This window comes from Phalacrocorax aristotelis, chromosome 13, assembly GCF_949628215.1.
Source record: "Phalacrocorax aristotelis chromosome 13, bGulAri2.1, whole genome shotgun sequence".
Classification (NCBI taxonomy): Eukaryota; Metazoa; Chordata; class Aves; order Suliformes; family Phalacrocoracidae; genus Phalacrocorax; species Phalacrocorax aristotelis.
This window is the reverse complement of record NC_134288.1, coordinates 14,472,448-14,490,762: the sequence shown is the minus strand read 5'-3', so window position 1 is coordinate 14,490,762 and position 18,315 is coordinate 14,472,448. Positions and strand designations below refer to the sequence as shown.

General features: G+C 40.2%; 1 protein-coding gene across 4 annotated transcripts; it reads left to right on the top strand.

Moving 5' to 3' along the window:
* Positions 1 to 2,123: 2,123 nt before the first annotated feature.
* On the top strand, positions 2,124 to 16,673 carry STX16 (syntaxin 16). Of its 4 annotated transcripts, none has more exons than XM_075108361.1 (8): positions 2,124 to 2,463; positions 7,327 to 7,434; positions 8,607 to 8,747; positions 9,280 to 9,442; positions 10,330 to 10,421; positions 11,598 to 11,741; positions 12,296 to 12,376; positions 14,651 to 16,673. In XM_075108361.1, the coding sequence occupies exons 1-8, from the start codon at positions 2,383 to 2,385 to the stop codon at positions 14,753 to 14,755; spliced, it is 915 nt and encodes a 304-aa protein (XP_074964462.1). In that variant the 5' UTR covers positions 2,124 to 2,382; the 3' UTR covers positions 14,756 to 16,673. The 4 variants fall into 4 exon arrangements, with proteins under 4 accessions (XP_074964462.1, XP_074964461.1, XP_074964464.1 ...); XM_075108360.1 differs by having other exon boundaries at positions 2,124 to 2,517; XM_075108363.1 differs by lacking the exon at positions 2,124 to 2,463 and adding an exon at positions 4,258 to 4,977.
* Positions 16,674 to 18,315: the final 1,642 nt, after the last annotated feature.

Sequence of the window (18,315 nt, the reverse complement as noted above, 5' to 3'; positions counted from 1 at the left end):
AAATTAGAATATTTCAGTTAAAAGGGACCTATAATAATCATCTAGTCCAAACTATCATCACATTATGATCTCTCTGATTTGTTCCACGTGGATGAGATAATGTCTATCTCCATGCATTCATTTCCTCTGTGTACATTTCCACTATACATTATGCATTCATTTGTATCCTGCCTCTCTCGCTTTCATCACCCCTACCTCTTCTCTCCTTCGTCTCATGGTATGTACTCCTGAAGAACATTTTGCTATTTGTTTTAATTTCCTTTGCGAGGTCTGACTCGTCTTTGCTTCTGGCACATTTCACTTTATGCCTATACTTCCTAACTTCTGAGATGTAGTTTACTTTGATTAATCCCTTTTTTCCATTCCTTCTACTCCCTTTGCTTATTCCTAATATCCACTTTGAAGTGGTTATTCACCAAGTTAGGTCCGGACCTCTTCCTTACAGAGTTTTATCCCTCTGTGCACAAGTCCCAAATACTTTTATACCCTCTGCTTGAATTCCAAGCCTGCCCAACATTCAAACCCTTTAAAGCTGTCAAAAATCAGGAAGTAAAGGACATTAATTGCTGGCTTATACCAACTTCCAGCACATTAGACATCCCATTTGGTTCATGGTCACCATGCCACCATGTGAGATAATCCATCTGGTTTTCTCCACGCACACGTCGAGAGCTAAAATATCATGGGGAGACCGCTGATGGTGGGAGAAATTCCTCTCAACCTACATACAGCCACAGCAGCAGTGCCAAGAGAAAGCTGGAAGGCCTTTAGCCGAAACTGTTCTCATAGAATAAAAAATTGTTACAGTAGATTAAAAATTAGCATGAAGAAATGAAGTACGTACATATATTTTTAAAGCTTCTGTCAGGCAGCCAAAATGAAAACAGATTTCACCAGACCACGAAAAATGAAACGCGTGCGTTAGCCCTTGTATGACTGGAGCTTATTTCCTTGCTAAATTCCAAGTTTTGGGTCTCTCCCGCTGAGGCAGAAGGGCTGCTCCAGAAAACTCCCCAAATGTCTTATAATAGCAAAGGAGTATTTTTTTCTATTTCTCACTGTACAAGTTTGCCCAGGCGGTTAGATAAAACAGGGTAACATTTCCAGAAAATGTGGTTTTGATTATAGTCACTGTTCCCACCATATGTGTAAATACCGGTTGTTTTGGGTGGGTTTTTTTGAAAGTTTAAGCTAGGAGTCTCCTGATGACCGGTGTGCGGCCGCCCTGGCCTTGCTGGGCAGCGGCTGCTGCTGTTTTCACAGGGACATGCTGGACGTCCCTCGAGGTGCGAGCGGGAGGTGCAGACCTGGCTTGGGGTGTGCAGGAGGGAGCCCGAGCCTAACTCCTGTCAACCCCTGCGCAGGGGGGACCTGGACCGGCCTGACAGGAGCAGGGGAAAAATCGTTTCAGTTTGCCTTATTAAAAAGCCTCTTTCAGAAAGTCAAACTCAATATGGCTGTTTCAAACGGCTTGTTCATTTTCAGGGAACGTCCTGATTTTTGAATGGTTGGAGCCAGCAAAAAGAGCTGTGCAAGGTTTTTGGGAAAACTGAAAATACACTGAAAGAAAATTGTGGGGGATAACGTGAGGGGGGTTCAGAAGAAAAAAACAAATGGGAAGGAGAAGCCATCAAATCAAAATGGTCATACTACAGTGTTTTGCTTTGAACCAAACTTGTGCCTTTGAACCAAACTTGTGGTTTGAGGATGCTTCACAGGAGGAGGACGTTAACTGAAAAAGCTACGGGAACGTTACGGCTTCTTTGTACGAAGCCGTTTGGCCAAGTCTCCTCGCCAGGGACAGGCAGGGCTGCAGCCCGACCACCAGCGAGGGAGCCCCGGGCAGGTGTTGGGACAGGGAGGCGCCATCCCTCACAGCCCCGCACCTGGCTGCCATTATGGGCAACCGAGATACGGCGCTAACACCACGCCCGGCCCCGCTACGGCCGGGACAGGCGGAGGGCTGGGTCTGCCAGCACTGAGGGAGGGGGTTCCACAGCCGTTTGGGGTGAATGTGGCGTTTTGCTACGCCACCCGCCCCGGCCGCAGGAAGGACGGAACGTTGTTGCGGCGGACGGCGGGCCCGGGGGGACCGGGGCGGCGAACGGGGCGGAAGGCGGCGGGCGATGCACAACGCGGAAGTGAGCCGTGCGGTTGCCGGTGCCGCGGTCGGATCCGGGGGGATGGCGGGGTCCGGCGCCCGGCGGCGCCCGGCGCTGGGGCTCTCGGCGCTGGGGGTCCCCACCCGGGCCCTGTGAGCCGCCAGCGGGCGTCGCCGGGGGGCGGCCGCCGCCTGCCCACGGGCCCCGGGCTGAGCTAGGGCCGAGGGCCCGGCAGCGAGGCGCCGAGCGGCCGCGGGGCGAGGGGCCCGGGAGGTAGGCCATGGCCACCCGGCGTCTAACGGACGCGTTCTTGTTGTTGCGGAACAACGCGGTGCAGAGCCGGCAGCTGCTGGCCGAGCAAGTGAGTAGTTACGGCTCCTCCAGCCCTCTGAGTTCACGTAGCATGGCTGCTGCGGTGAGTCTCCTCCCTTCATCCTACCGTACCTCGCCGCGCCCCGGGGTGCCCGCCGGCCCTGCTGTGTGCCCCGCTCCGCCCGCCCCCGGCCCTCCCCGGTACCCCCGCGACGCCCCCGGCCCTCCCCGGCCCCCTTCTTCCGGGCCCCCTCCTCAAAACCCCACCGTCCTCCGTCCTTTGCCTCTCCCTCCCCACCTTGGTGATCCCTTGTCCCTACTACTTCACGTAAAATGAATAGAAGAGATCTGTCTTTGTGCTGATCACGCCTCTATTCGCTTCACAAATAATAAATGCAGTCATTGTTCTAATAACTTCATGTTAACATTGACATGAGGTTTACCATCCATTGCGGCTTTTGATGTCTCCTTTCCCCGAAGAAAAGAATTCAAATTATTTCTTAGAGCAGAACTCTTCTATTCACTTCAGTGTGGGCACTGTTAAGTACACTAGTGTAGATTGTTCCCATTGCTTGAATTTTTCCATAACTTGCTCTGGTGTCCGTTGGCCTTTTTCTTCCCCCCCACCCCCAAATACAAATAATACTGAAAGTCATCTAAGTTTTGAGCTAGTCGGACTGTGACAGACTGCTTGGCAGCTCAGCTCTGCTGAGGTTCTTACACTTTCTGTTCAAACTTATCATGTATTTGTAATAAGCACAAGTAAACATCTGCTGGCAGTCTCATCATTCTAAACTGCTTTGCATTAATGCATTTTTGTTAGGGAAAGCAGTACTTTGTGCTGCGAATTTTATTTCAACTGCAGAGTTGCTGTGGAATGGTCCGTGTTCATTGTTAACTCTGTTACACTTGTGTCTAACAAGCTACGTGTTAAATTGCATCTGCAGCACAGGAAATGTCAGTATTAATGTGTATTCTATGTGTTTAATTTGGCACTGCACCTAGTTCTTGTTAACATGGTTTTTTGCAAATATCACTTCTTTTAGAGCCTTGGATTTTTTCTAAATATCATATAGAAAAGTTAGTGATAGTTCAAACTTGCATACAGGCTACTGAGAGGTGAAACTATGCTTTTACTCCACAGTGAGTGCGGCAACACTTAGCACTTGCACAAGATATTTATTTACAGTGTTTGTTAATGTTAACTGAATCTATCTTCTAGGATGCTCATTCAAATGTAATCAGAGCTAATAGTGATTGGAAATCGTTGTTCTTGTGCAGTGGATGACGTTAGTCAGTGGCTCAGTTTTGATCCTGGAGGACAGCTGAGAGTTCTGTAGCTATTTTAGCAAGAAATGTAAAGATGGTAGTGCAAGCTATTCACTTTTCATGTTTCTAAGGTGCCTGTTGCTGTCAGAGTTGCCTTATTTACCTTTTTCTTGAACCTAATTCAAAATTACCTTTTCTTTTGCGTGGTATCCCTGGAGCAGAGCTGCTGCATGCCAGCAGGGAAGTGTTGCAGATTCTAGCTCATAGTACTTTCGCTTACCTTAGTTCACTCTCCAGGCCTCTCCTGAAGAAATCTTTTACTATGAGAGGTCTCTGTCAAAAATTGCATTCTGCCCTGGAAGATGCATTCTCACGTGGACAGTCAACCACTCCTTAAACTCAGATCATCAAAGTAGCAATCTTAACAGTATAGTCCTATTTCAAAAGCTTGGTATAGGATAAAAGAGATCATTAGTTGAATCCTGCTGCTTTGTTAAACCACAACTATTTTGTCCTTGTTTTAGATCTGATATGCTTGCTTTATTAATCTTTCAGTGAAATATCCTATTGCTCCCACATGCCCGCTACAGTGCGAAGACTGATGAATAGAGAAGGTGCAGACATGTTGCAGATACTAGCCTTTTGTATTTTTTTCCAGATGCACATAGGATTAATGTTACCTGAAACGAGAGCATAATTGAAGTGTGTACATAAGTGAGCACATACTACATTTGCTTTCGCTTTTTGTCTTTTGCTGTCTGTTGTATCCTGTGATAACTGGGGTGCTTGTCAATAAATGTCTTACAAAAGCTTGTATGTGCATCCTCCAGTCAGAATCAAACCTTCTAACTTGCCAGTGGATGTTGAATACCACAGTCAAATTGCCCTTGCTGTCACACTTCAATATATTCTATGACAGTTTTTCTACCTGAAATTTTAGTACCTAGAAACTTTACTGTGCTGTTACTTTGGAAAACAAGCCAAGCTCTTACCTTGATCTCTTACGTGCTTTCTGTTTACCAAGCAACTGAAATATTTTTTTAAAAGTTTGTGCATCAAGCAAAATGCTGACTTAGAAAGTACAATATCATGATGTATTTATTGGATAGTCATGTTTTAAAAGCCAGTTTGTTTTGTTCTTGGTAAACCATCATGCTTAAAGAATAAATTAGTATTTTCTCAACTGACCATACCCTATATCTGTCCTATGTCTCTTTTTTTCCCTTTTATCTTTTGCTGTCTCTAACTGGATGGGGCTGATGGGATCCACAAATCACTTCAGGAGCTGGATGAGGTATTGCTTTTCACATTTTGTTCTGCCGTGATGCATCAAGCGTATGTCGTTGAGCTAAAATGTTCCTTTCTTTATTTTGCTAGTTTATTAAATTTCATTATATAGGATGAGGCACAGTAGAAGGGCAAGGCTGCATAGAGAAGTGTGTTTTGTGATATAATGTTACATTGTTAATAGATGTATAAACTAGTCTGACTTATTGTACACATATGGGATATGGTGACTTTGTACAATGAAGCTATTAACTATTTTTTATGCTATGCATAAATTGTACGAACTTTATTGGTCAGGAAATAAGGTCAGGGATAAAAAAAATACAGGCTTTCAGGAAAGAATTGCCCAGGAAGGAAGAGGGATTGTTTTCTAAAATGGGAGGGGGTAGGGAGCCACAAAGCTGACCAGTCCTAATAAAGGAAAATTTAAAATCCGGGGGAAACTAGGAAGTGATGGTTTTGTATGAAATCTTTCCCTGAGCACAAATACTGTAGTAATTAGGTATGCTTCAGGTGGTATCACTGATGATGCTACCTCTTTCTACCTCCAGTAAAGGAAGATCATTTCATCTCTGAAATTACAAAGCCTGGTTCAGCTGACAACAAGATCTATATTTGTCTTCCAGTTCCATCCATTCCCCTGCCTTCCTCACAGAGGAGGAAGGTGACTTGCAGCATCTATGGACCCAGTGCTAAATGTTGCTCTGTGGCCCCACACACCTAGGTGTGCATCGTACTCAGCCTTAAACTGGAGAATCGTAGACATGTTTGTTGGAAGGAACCTTTGGAGTACTTCTGGTTCAGGCTCCTGCTCAAAACAGGACTATTGGTAATCTAGATAGGGTCATCTGTGGCTTCGTTTAACAAACGCCTGAAAACCTCTAAGAACAAAGACACCGTACTTTCTCTGGACAACCTCATCCAACACTGTGCCATTGTATAAATAGGCTTCTTTGTATGCTGCATTATAGCAATGAGTCCATTTACATAAGTTTCTAAGCCCCGTGAAGAAAAATCTTCCGACCTGTTTAAAGGTCAGTAGCACTAATACTGTCTTCAACAAAAGAATTCTCACTGAGGGTGAACAGCACATTTTAGCGGTAGTGATATGAAAGCAGGCTGTGGTTTTTGGTTTCTGCCAAACTGAGCTTTAAAAAAAAAAAAACTAACAAAACCGAAACAAACACCCCACACATTATGTTCTTATTCCTTCATAGTTGTCATATTTTAAGCTTTCTTGAGGTTGAAGTTATTCAACATGTGTCCAAAAGTATTATTTGAAAAATAAGATTCTGATAGATCTACCACAGGCATTTTGTGACTCTAAAAAAATACTTCTAATTAGTTATGTGAGTTTTTTCCTAAAACCTTTTAATAATTCAACCCTACAAACTGGATTCTATTCCCAGAATTAGTCTCCAAAAAGTGTATCATACCCTTCTGCAACTACGACTGTGCTGCTGTACCTCAGTCTGCACCAGTCTCCATTAATGTAAACCCCTGGTTTGTTGCACCTGAATTATTCAAATTATAACTATTAATTGTGATAAAGGGTTTCTTTTACTCTTTCCCTACCTCCAGCCCTCCCATGGGCCTGTGGAAAGCTGTGATAAGCCAGCCGGCACGTTGTCTTATTTATTCTCTGACAATCTTTAGAATTTTCTGGAGAATCGTTCCACCCATTTTCCTGCAAGTTTCTTGGCCTCAAAAAATATAGCCGAAGCAGTAAGCATGTATCATTGTGATACAGTGAAGTGTGGATTGGTTGCTGCCTTGGCTGTTTTTGTTTAGTACCTTTTAATTTCCATTAAATAAATAATATAACAATTTTAGTTGCATGTCAGTTTGCAAGAGTGTTTGCTCCTCGGCTGCCTAGTAGGTGGGTGTCTGGCGAAACACAACGTCGTTTGAGAACAATCACAGGATATTATTTTTATTTCTTGGAGGTATAATAACATTTTTATTTGGAGATTTTCCCAAATGAGATTTTCAGGCTTGCCTGGCTCAATATAGACCATGCTACATCATGGATTAGGGAACCCTTGGCCGTGAATTGTTGTCTAATATGAAATGTACCAACATGAGAATTACCTGAGTTCTCACCTCAATACCATATTTTCTCCTTGAAGATCTGCTAAGAATTTATTCTAAGAGTAACTTTCATCTTTCAGGCCCTGTAGGAGGTGGGAGTTTGTAGGCCATTAGCATATGGGGACAAACAAGGTGTGCATTATGCACAAACCCATTTTTGAGGTTAATGTGCACATATGCCTTCCCATAAAATTTCTCCTAATGCTCAAGAATTTGGATCTAATTTAAGTAAAATTAATTCGCTGTCTCTTCTTGTCTTTTGTAGCTTGCTGATGATCGTATGGCACTGGTATCGGGAATAAGTTTAGATCCAGAAGCAGCAATTGGAGTAACAAAACGCTTACCTCCCAAATGGGTCGATGGCGCAGACGAAGTAAGTTGTGTGGCAAATCCAACACGGAGTTGATTTCTCATCTAGGGATTTATTGGTGTTCTCAGTTACATTCTCAATGCTTCAAGTTTTATGATAGAAGTAGAATTAGAAGGAAGATTAAAATAAGTGTTTTCTAAATTGACACCCTTGTTTAGAGGAAAATACCAGGCAAGCTGTGACTTATTATCTTGAAGGATATATTGCAAGTGAAATAAAGGGAGCCCAGTATTAACAGTACGCTGGGACTATTAGCATAGACATGCTGTAGCTGAGCATTTAGACTTGAGACTGCAGGAAGGTCCTAAAGCTCTTAGCAAAGTCCGTTCTCAGTTTGAAACTTAGAAGGAAGGGTACAAAAAAAACCTGGCGCTCCAGTAGACTCTCTGTTTGAACCCATTGAGGGGTCCAATTGAATAGATCCTAAAATGGTGGGCATTAGCAGTTCATTATTTGAAAACAGAAAGCATTAGTGTCTTCTAGCAGGAGGATTGCTCCTGCCAGTACTGATGCCTTGCAAGTTATGGAAGTATTTGGACAAATGTGAGGGAATGACTGGAGGCATCCAATTAAAAACCTTTTCGAGTATTTGGAGTGTGAAGCTATTCTTGACTTGCAGAAAATCTGTTTAAAACATACACTCAGAACACATGTTGGCTCATCAGTTTGTGCTTACAGAACCCATTGCACAGAAAGGTGATCAGCCTCCTTTTTAGTACGATAATAATCATCCTTACAGATTTATTTTTAATGACTTGTTTGAAAGCATGTCATTTAACTTCTGCTGTTAAGTTCAGGCTAGTCAGTGCTTGACAGAGTTGAAGGTGTGACGTGAATTTTCATTTATATTTTTGGAAGTTGCCTAAACCTTCTTACTATGATATTAATTATATAATGATGAAAATATTATTCCAACTTAATTATGCATACCTGAAAACAGCAGTCTTGCCTATGACTAACAAAACTAGGTTTAAAAAGTAGCAAACTCAAAGTATGTGAGAGTATTCAGTTACTACTTAGCTTTTTATGTGTTGGGTTTTTTTTAAATTATCTTTGATCTGCTTTTTATGTTACACGGATTTTTTTTCTGTGATTTTTGTCTATCATTTGTCAGAACCTTTTCCTCTGAAACATTAGTCACTTCCCTTTCTTCATTGTTGGGTTTTCTGTTTTAGATTCAGTATGATATTGCCAGGGTTAAACAGAAGATGAAAGAATTAGCCAGTCTTCATGATAAACATCTGAACAGACCAACACTGGATGACAGCAGTGAAGAAGAACGGGCAATAGAAATAACAACCCAAGAGATCACACAGGTACGGACAGCTTTCAATCTAAACCTACTGTTTGAAGCACCTGTAATGCATCATGAGGCAGCAGTGGTTTCCTTTGCGTAAAGCATTTCTTTTGTAATCAGTATTAGCGAGCCAGAAGTCTCGGGCTCTGTGGTTGGTACTGTAGTCACTGTCAGTGAGCTTCTCAACAAGTCACTCAACCTCCCTGTTCTTTTACTTACCTGTTTGCTTTTCTACTTGGAATAGGATTGAGAGACTTAATGAAATCACATTTACAGGTATCTCAGAGAAACACATCTATATATTTTAAGGTGTCCAGTCCAAGCAGTTATAACGACACAAATCTCTTTAGTCAGAAGTAGTTGTGTTACTCTGCTACCCTGTTAGCTTTGGTGGTTTGTTCCCCTGTGTTCTGTTTCCATACCTTTTTAAACATTGCAGTGGGCAATAAGAAATTAATTTTTTAAATCTAGAAATCAAAGCATTAGTCTGCGATGTGGTATTTGAAGTGTGTGTTGCTGTATGTTTTTTACTAATGGAATTGTTTTCTCAGTTATTTCACAGATGTCAGAGAGCGGTCCAGGTCTTGCAGAGCAGGTCACGTAGTTGTACAGAACAAGAAGCACGTGTTCTCAGGAATGTAGTGTCTTCCTTAGCACAGTCCCTTCAGGATCTATCCACCAACTTTAGGCATGCACAGTCTGACTATCTCAAACGTAAGCATAAGAGATACAGTAATACATGGGCACCTTCTGTGGAAAGCACTAATTAAGATGCGCTTATTTGCTTGGTTGGGAAGACTGAAGCACAGAAGGGTGAAGTGATGCACACAGGAATACCAGAAGTATATTAGAGTGGAGGTTAGAATTTGGGAGTTTTTGGTTCACAGCCTGTGTTCAAACTGCTTTATTCTACCTCTTTCATATTGCTAAAGAAGAAATCTCATGGTTAAATATATCAACAAAACCAGTGTATTTCATCCATTCACATTTTTAATGCATCATTGCTTCTCAAATTGTGGTCTGCAAAGCTATGTCAGTAGTCTGTGATAGATAAAACTTCAAAAGGTGGTCTGTGATAAATTAAAATTCTGCATCCATAAACAGATCGGAAGTGGAATATCCTCTGTTTATAACTCTAAAATTGTGTGCAATTCTATTTTCAGCTAAGTAAGATTAAAATAATCTTAGAAGAAACCCACAAAAAATTTGATCTTCAAATTTAAGACTGATATAATATTTCTTCTTCCTATGGTATGAATGGCATAGGTGGAACTTAAAGATTGCAATTCAGACAAGTGATGTTCCCAAGAGAATTTGTTAGAAAATAGAGTGACCACACTTTAAGGCTCTTAACTTACTTTTTTTTTTTTTTAACTTCATAGAACATAATGACTTAAAACCATTGATTTAATTGGAGTCTTGCAAGTCTGGTAGAATTTGTTATGCTTTGTTAAATAGTAAACCTGTGTGACAATTTAAATTTAGATACTGCTATTTATGTCGCTTATTAGCCAGGTTTTCTATCTGGTGCCTCAGACCTTACTCTTCTCTGATTTTAGATTGTGTAAATATTATGCTCAAACATAGTTTGTTTTTTACAGGTATGAAGAATAGAGAAGAAAGATCCAAACACTTCTTCGACACCTCAGTTCCACTGATGGATGATGGGGAGGATGATACGCTTTATGATAGAGTAAGTTAAGTTATTACGCAAAACCAATACAAAGAAACTTCTTAATGTACCTTTAATTTTAGTAAGAAAATATCAAGAGGGTATGCCATGAGCACCAAGCTACCTGGAAATACTATTTCTGGAGATTTCTGTGATGCATTTTCCTAATTAGGATTGCTGTTGCGACACTCAGGTGATTGTGCCGTCTGCCTCAGTGTTGCAGTGTGAGGGAACTCAGTTTCACTGCTGAATTCTCCTTATATGACTGACAGGGACTAGGTCTGTAAGTACAGTGCTGGCCTTTGTCATACCACCTTTCTGGGTAGATGCAGGAGTAACTGTGATTCTGAGTTTGGGTGGAAGGTGGCACTCTTTAAAGAGAACTTTAAAGTGTAGCTGAAGATTTTCAGTATTACAAATTGTTGAAAATAAAGGTGTAATGATTTGTTTCCGCACAGTGAAGTGGTTATGTTGTAGAGCTGTACCAGACCCACTTCTTTGTTTTACTGTGTTACGGAGTTTGGAGATACTGCATTTCTAAGCAACGTTGGGATCTGTTCTATTGTGTCCCATCTAATAGTGCTGCAGAATAGACTTAACTGTAATGCTTAGTGTTTAACTGAAAACTTACAGAAAAAAATCAAGGGAGCTTCCTAGCTGATCTTGTGTATAAGAGATTTTTCACTTTTCTCTATATAAGAGCGATGGGGAAAAGATAGTGTTCGGTTGTGAGTGGCCTGGGTAGACAAAACCAGTGAGGTCTCTCTAGCTTATTAAAAAAAAAAAACAAACCAGAAGTGCTGTTGTGTCTTTGCACGTTGGCAGTATGGGACTTCCAGTAATGCTGATCAGTCAGCAGATATTCCGTAACTGGTGGACTCTTGCATGTATAGGTTTTGTACACCAATAAAACCATCGTTTTAGGACAGATATTATTATAAAAAGTTGTTTGCGTGTTTGGGCAGGATGAAAGATTTACATTTTCTCTGCTCAAACTATAAATAGCTGTCCAAGTTATTTTAGAGACCCCAAAACTCTGTTTTTAAAATACAGTAAATTTTTTTTCCGTAGGTACTTGTCTGCTGAAGAAATTCCAAAAGGACTGTTGTGTTATGAAATCTCATAATCCGTATAACTGTTTCTAGTGTTTTCATGCTGTTAATATTAGTTCAACATCTACATCTCTTATTTCCACAGGGTTTTACAGATGACCAGCTGGCGCTGGTGGAGCAAAACACATTAATGGTGGAAGAGCGGGAACGAGAAATCCGTCAGATTGTACAGTCGATCTCCGATCTCAATGAAATATTCAGGGACCTGGGAGCAATGATAGTAGAACAGGTACATTGACATTGCAGTGGCAGTAAAAAAAATAGGAGATTCCACATAGTGTTAAGGCTTCCAAACACTTCCTGTTGTAACATCCTGTTTTTACATGCTTCTCGCTTTTCCTAACGTACCTCTTCAGGCTAAGGTTTCCTTTGCTTGAAATCTGCCAGAAGATGAGTTAATGAAAATAAACAAATAAAAATTCAACTGGTTATGGGTGTTAGACTTAAAAAAAAAAAAAAAAAAAAAAAAAAGAATGCCAAAGTTCTGTTGGTTATTTGTCCCAGAGATTCAACTTAGGTTAAATGTGTCAGCCAGAAGCACCTGAACTGGAAGTAAGGTGGTTATTAAGGGATGTGAGATGGTGACAGAGCTGTCAGTTAGATATTGAGCAAGGAGGTTGTTTAATGAAGTCCCAACTAGTTCTTCTGTAAAAGTTCATAGTTTATGTAGTTCATTAGCTGTCTGCTCTGAAAGTTGTTAATTACTCTGCTGTTCATAATAATAATTGCTTTATGAAGTTCATTGAGGTTAGATTTGGTGCTCATTCCCTCCATTTTATTTAGGGAACAGTTCTAGACAGAATTGACTACAATGTTGAACAGTCATGTATGAAGACAGAAGAGGGTCTAAAACAACTACATAAGGTAAGCTGATGGAATACTTGGGCTGCTTTGCATATCCAATAATCTTTTATAATTTAATAGCCATTAAGTTAGTCACTGTTCAGTTGGACATCGTCCCCTTTAAAAATGATTGCTGTACAGTATAAAATGTCCAACTGTACTCTGTAGTAGGAACATTCCATGTAACTTCTGTTAATGTCATGCTTGGTGCCTAGTGTTAATTTCTTAATTAGCTTTCTGGGCATCCAAGCAACGTGCTTTGATCGTCGTATTGCTGACCTGCTGGGACCTACCTGCAATTCTGTCTCTGGAGAGCCCAGCGTTCATGAAATACAACTGGTTATTGGCTACCTCACTATAGATTTAAGTTAGTTGATATATCCTAGTTTGAAAACATTATCTCAATAGTGTGAGCAGCAAGAATAATTTCTATATGTTTTCTATTACCATCTGACACTTGTTAGAAGTTAGGTCCAACCTTGTGCTTTTAATGCAAAGCTTTTACTGTGAACATCTGAAAGTTTGAATTGGCAGCAGAACAGAGTTTTCTGGTTGTTTTGTTTTGCTGGCTTTTTTTGGTTTGATTTGAAGCTAAGTTCTGACTTGTCAGCTCAGTTCAGTCCTTCCGTTGCTGGAAATAAAGTAGAATGAGAGATTTATGCAAAAGCCTCTTACGTAAAACATTCTGGTTTGGAAACGTGGACATCTTATTACTACACACTCAACTTCTTTGTATTATGGTAGACTTCTAATATATGGGCAGCAAAAAAGTGCCATTTGAGGAAAAGCAAAAGAAATTCGTTATAGGTTTATTCTTGTTATACACAAAACTAAATTGGAGATTGCTAAAATAAGGCATTGACCATTGGTGAACAAGGCCTAACGTTATTGCAAGCAATTTGCACAAACCAAACTGGAAATAAATGAACCAGCTGGAATCAATGGTATTTCTAGTCTAGTGACTAGAAATCTTTCTAGTTAATGACTTGTCAGCAAACCCCTCTTTGGATTGCTGACTTTGAGTACGTGTTTTTGATGCAACGTACCTGTTTTCAGTACAGCATAGGCGTTCTGTCACCTGTCATGGAAGACAGACGCACAGAGGTCTGAACAGTAATATCAGAGGTACCTTGCTGTTCCTAATACTGTTGGTAGCTTTGTTCAGATTTAATATCTATAATGTTGGTTTTCCTTTCTGTTTTAATTGGCATAATTACTACAAACTACTGAGCACTTTCACAGAAATTGCATTAATTCACTGCAGAAGTCTGGTGATACGAATCACTAGTTACTGATTCCTGCTTCACATGAAAACTGGAATCTATTGTGATACTTTGTCAGGCTTTGATACTTAAAGCCTAATTAAGTAAATAATCACAGTGGTTACATGTTTCATAGTTTCAGGTCAAAAAGTCCTCTTTAGCTGATCTGATAATAAATAATTACTTTCCAGGGACTATAAAGGAGAAGAATTAATATCATTTTCCCTTTTAAATTTTGAAGGTTTATTAATTTAAAAAAGAATTAAACGCAAGTTTTGTTTTGTTTAGCTTCTATTAGCAGACTTTCATTTGGCTTTTGGAGAGTTTTCTCCATGTTGCCTCCTTTTAGTTCCCCTGGGAAAAAGAGGAAAGGGATGAGAAAATGTGGTTAGAAGAAAGAAGGAATGAAGAAGAAAACTGAGAACCAAACAAAAAAGAAAGCTTTCAGTTCTAATTGAAATTAAATGAAAATGCACAGCTGAATTAGGTACAACAAAAATGCCTATTAAGAAAATGAAGTTTTGTTGTGAATTTTAATGTCCTTCAAATATAATACAGGAATCTTCTATCAGCAAAATGAGTTAAAACATCTTACCAACTTTTACTGCTCAGACTTTCACATACCCAGTTGCCTGATCTTGTTTCCACGGTCTTCATAGCCAAGCGTCCTTCCAAGTGAGGTATCGTTCTTCTGCGTAGCTCATGCGTCCTCTGGAGGCCTGGGGCCCTCTCAGAGGCTGCTGACAAGAAGCCGCAGTAAGCTTGCTTAACCGACACGAGGGCGCAGTCTTCTCCGAGCCTGCTGTTCAATACACATAAACGCGACTTCAGCGTACACTTCCCTTCACTGACGTCTGCGGTGCAGACCAGGGTTATTTTGTGGGAGTTGCTTGCAATATACGTTGTATGAAATGTCAGGTTACCAAAGAACAATTCCGAGATGCTTGTACTTCACTTACACTAAACAAGAGTCTGTGCTTTGTAGCTTTGCAGAAATCTAAGTATTGACTTTTTGTCTTTTCTGTTTCTATAGGCGGAGCAATATCAAAAGAAGAATCGGAAGATGCTTGTTATTTTAATTTTGTTTGTTATAGTAATTGTCCTTATTGTTGTTCTTATTGGCGTAAAGTCACACTAGGTTTCACTTCATTTTCTCATTTTTGGAGTTTACGTGAACTTTTTTCCCCAATGTGAATGGATGGATCTGCACTCCGGAAAGCTGCCGTTGAATGTATGAGCCCTTGTGGTGCAAAGTCTGTGCAATGTTTCTGTAGAATTCTTCAAAGTACGAATTTGTTGCTCTGTGAGGTGTTTGTAAGGATTATATGGAAAATGTCAGGAAACTTGATGCCCCCGCACAAATAATTTGGCACTCTATGCAGAGGTATTTGGAAACACAGTAATTAAAAATAATTACAAAACTGAAGTTTACCAGTAAGTACAGTAATTAGTGTGTTACTGTGAACAAAGACATGTTGTCTTCTGTATTCTTATGTCACAGTTGTTACGGGCTTCAAATTTAAACCATGTTATTGAGTCATGGGACTAGATAACAAAAATTGATCTAGATGTAAAATATGTTGAGGCACAAAAATGTTTGACTTCACCTCCTTTCTTCCAGACTGAAAAACTCCAAAGAACTGGATAGACAGCTAAGCAAGCAAGCTTTTAGCAACCAGAACGTAATCCAACCCCTGTGATCTTAATTTAGATACTGCACCATTACTAAGAATCAGAGTAGTACTTGATCTTGTAAATAACAAGATTTAATCAGTGGCATAATTTAACACGTTTAGTTAATTAAAAAATTTTCTGAGCTTGAGTAATCACAGGAATGTTTTTCCTCACCAAAATGATCTTTTTTTTTTTTTCATGTACAATTTCTGTAGTTTAAAGTACAGACATCATGTTGAAGCAGTGATGAAGTTAAACCTAAAACCCAGAGATACTCCTTTTGGCTTTCTACTCCACCTGACCTGCTGTAGTGGGTCTCAGGTGTGACAAACTTTATACAACAACGAAACTGTTTATTTTACAGTGCATCTGTCCCTGTGTGTTATGTTTTTTTTGTGTAAGAAGTGACTTCACTACAGTATATATTACATCCATTTTCTCTGACAGATTTTTTTTTTTTCTTTCAAATGCCTGCCTGGAAGAGGACGTATTTATGCTCTCTGACTGACCATGAGAGATGTCATGCAAGTGACATGTTACTGGGCCTTCAGTAAAGAACTTGGGATTTTTTTCACTATTTTTTTCAGTGGAAAAGTTTGCTGTAGGCCATAAAAGAGAAATTAGGGAAACATCTAAGTAATAGAGTACTCATGATTTAATTCAGGCCTGAAGTGGTGTGCAATTGTAGAGGCCTTGCCTTAATATTTTTAATATGGCTTTTCTGTATGGATTTTTTTTTTAATTTCCCCAAAGGGACTGTAACTTATTTCCTTCATTTTCTGGCTGATACAGTGCTCCCCATAAACTCGCAGAGATGCTCTGCTCAAAGCCCCTGAAGCGCAGTTTCATAATACTATGATATTAATGATGCATATGTTGCCTGCCCTGAGTTTATCTTCACTATGTACCGAAGGAGGACTTAAGATGTGGCTTTAAACTGTCTTGGTGCACGAACAGACCTGAAAGCGAAGACTACAAAATGTGAAAGCCTGGGGTTTTTGTGTGGCTTATTGTGAAAAGCTTTGTACCACTCTTTACCTCTAGACAAAGGGGATGTTGAACTGCCAAAGCTGCCCGTTCAAACCCTTGACTAAATTCATGAAGTAAATTGGTAGAAGAAAGAATGATGCTTGTAGTTGGATGTGCAGCTCCCCTGTTCTGGTAATAGATCTTTTCAATGATCATGAGTAAAACTACTGTCTCCCTAGTGTGCTGTCTACATCGGTTGGTGTGAAGCAGCATATTGCTATAATTTAATATACTGTATTTGCAACTTTCTCTCTAACATGAGATTGTGTTATTTATTTCTGTCTTGACCGGTGCTTTTGACATTTTATCATGGCTAATGAATTCAAAGAAGTAATAAAACACTTCCAACCTAACTGGGCAATTACTTTTTTTTGTTTGTTTTGTTTTTGAAAAGTATAAACTGGAACATACTTGTGTGATGTTAATGCATCTCTATATATCCTTCATAATTAAATGAAAGCAGCAGTGACATGAAATGCCTTGGGGGAAAAAAAAATTAACTTTCTGTAGCACAAAGTAACTTGCATTGTCAAGAGTTATTTCCCATGGGTTATGCCCATGGTATCTTAACTCCACTGCAGTAATGGGCTACATATTTATATACTTTCTATCCAAATCCTGTAAAAGGATATTTTAATATGCATCGGACAAGAGGTTAAACTCAGATGTCAATTTTCCTGTGTAACTCGAGTTGGAATTTATTGAAATTGATTATATCATGGAAAAAAAAGAAACCCAAACCCACAGCAACAGGCTTCTAAATCTTTGAGGGTGTCTAGTTTATTAGGAGTGAGCCTAAATCAAATCAAACCCTTATGCTGTGCTTTGTAAGAATATCTCTACCTGGCATGTTACAGAAGGGGTGCTGTCTTTGCCATTGGGCAGGGAAAGGCCAAAAAAGCCACTGCAGCTGAGGAATAGCTTGGCTTTAATAGTGGCTGCTGCCTTCTCGGGTGTTCGAGGAGCAAGAGCTGCCTGAACCTTCTGACGGCACTTCTGTCCAGCCCTGTAATCGTGTCTATTCAGCTGCAGAGGAAGCTGGCACACTCTGTTCTGCAGATTGTGGCCTCTTCATCGTTGCCAGATTCTTCTTCTTGGCTTGCACTGAACCTCTGATTCCTTACAAAGGAACAGAGCAGCATTGCTAGAGCTTCTCTCAAGAATCCATGGCTCCTCACCTGGTGGGAGTGACTTGCAAAGCTGTTGGCTTGTATGGAACTGCTCCATTAAAATACATGCAAGTGTGCAAAAATGAGCTGCTACTCCCTGTTAACAGAAGTTAATTCTAGTGGTATGTGAAAATGACAGTATTAAAAGCACTGTAATAGCAAATTTATTTCTATTGCAAACCTTCTCTGGAAACTGAAAACTAAAATGGAATAATTAGTTTCTTGCTTGGTGATTGTTTTAGAATGTGCTAAAAATTTGGATGAATATAATTGATTCAGTGTTCACTGAGACTGCCTAGATTGTATTAATTTAAGGTTTGCTTTTATGAAACACTTACCACAATGCAAATGAGTCTTATCCTTGGAAGCCTTGCTTTTGGTACAGCCTTGCAGAATGTAAGGTGGTGGATAAGTGATAGTGAAACTGATTTTGCTGGGGAAAAATGTCTATTTACTAGTTTAAAAAAAAAAATCCCCCAGACTGCAAACTCAACAGCCTTCCTGGATAAATTAAAATTCATTAAAACAGGGAATCCATTCTGATGTTGCATATTAATGATGAGGGATTATGTATGATTATGCTGGAGTGGCTGAATTCCATAAATACTTGTAGAGGACCAATAATTGGTGTGGCCGTGGCAGATTGGTCCATGTTGCAGCTTCTGCTGTGGCTCGTACGAGTAAAAATGTTTGCAGCTACTGTTAGTGGAACGTACGTAGAAAGTTTCTGTCCTCTAGCTAGAACTGACGCTCTCAGTGTATTGCCTTGACTAGGGCCCTCCTCTGCTGTCCTTAACTTTCCCGTGAGTCTTTCCTGCTGCTTTGT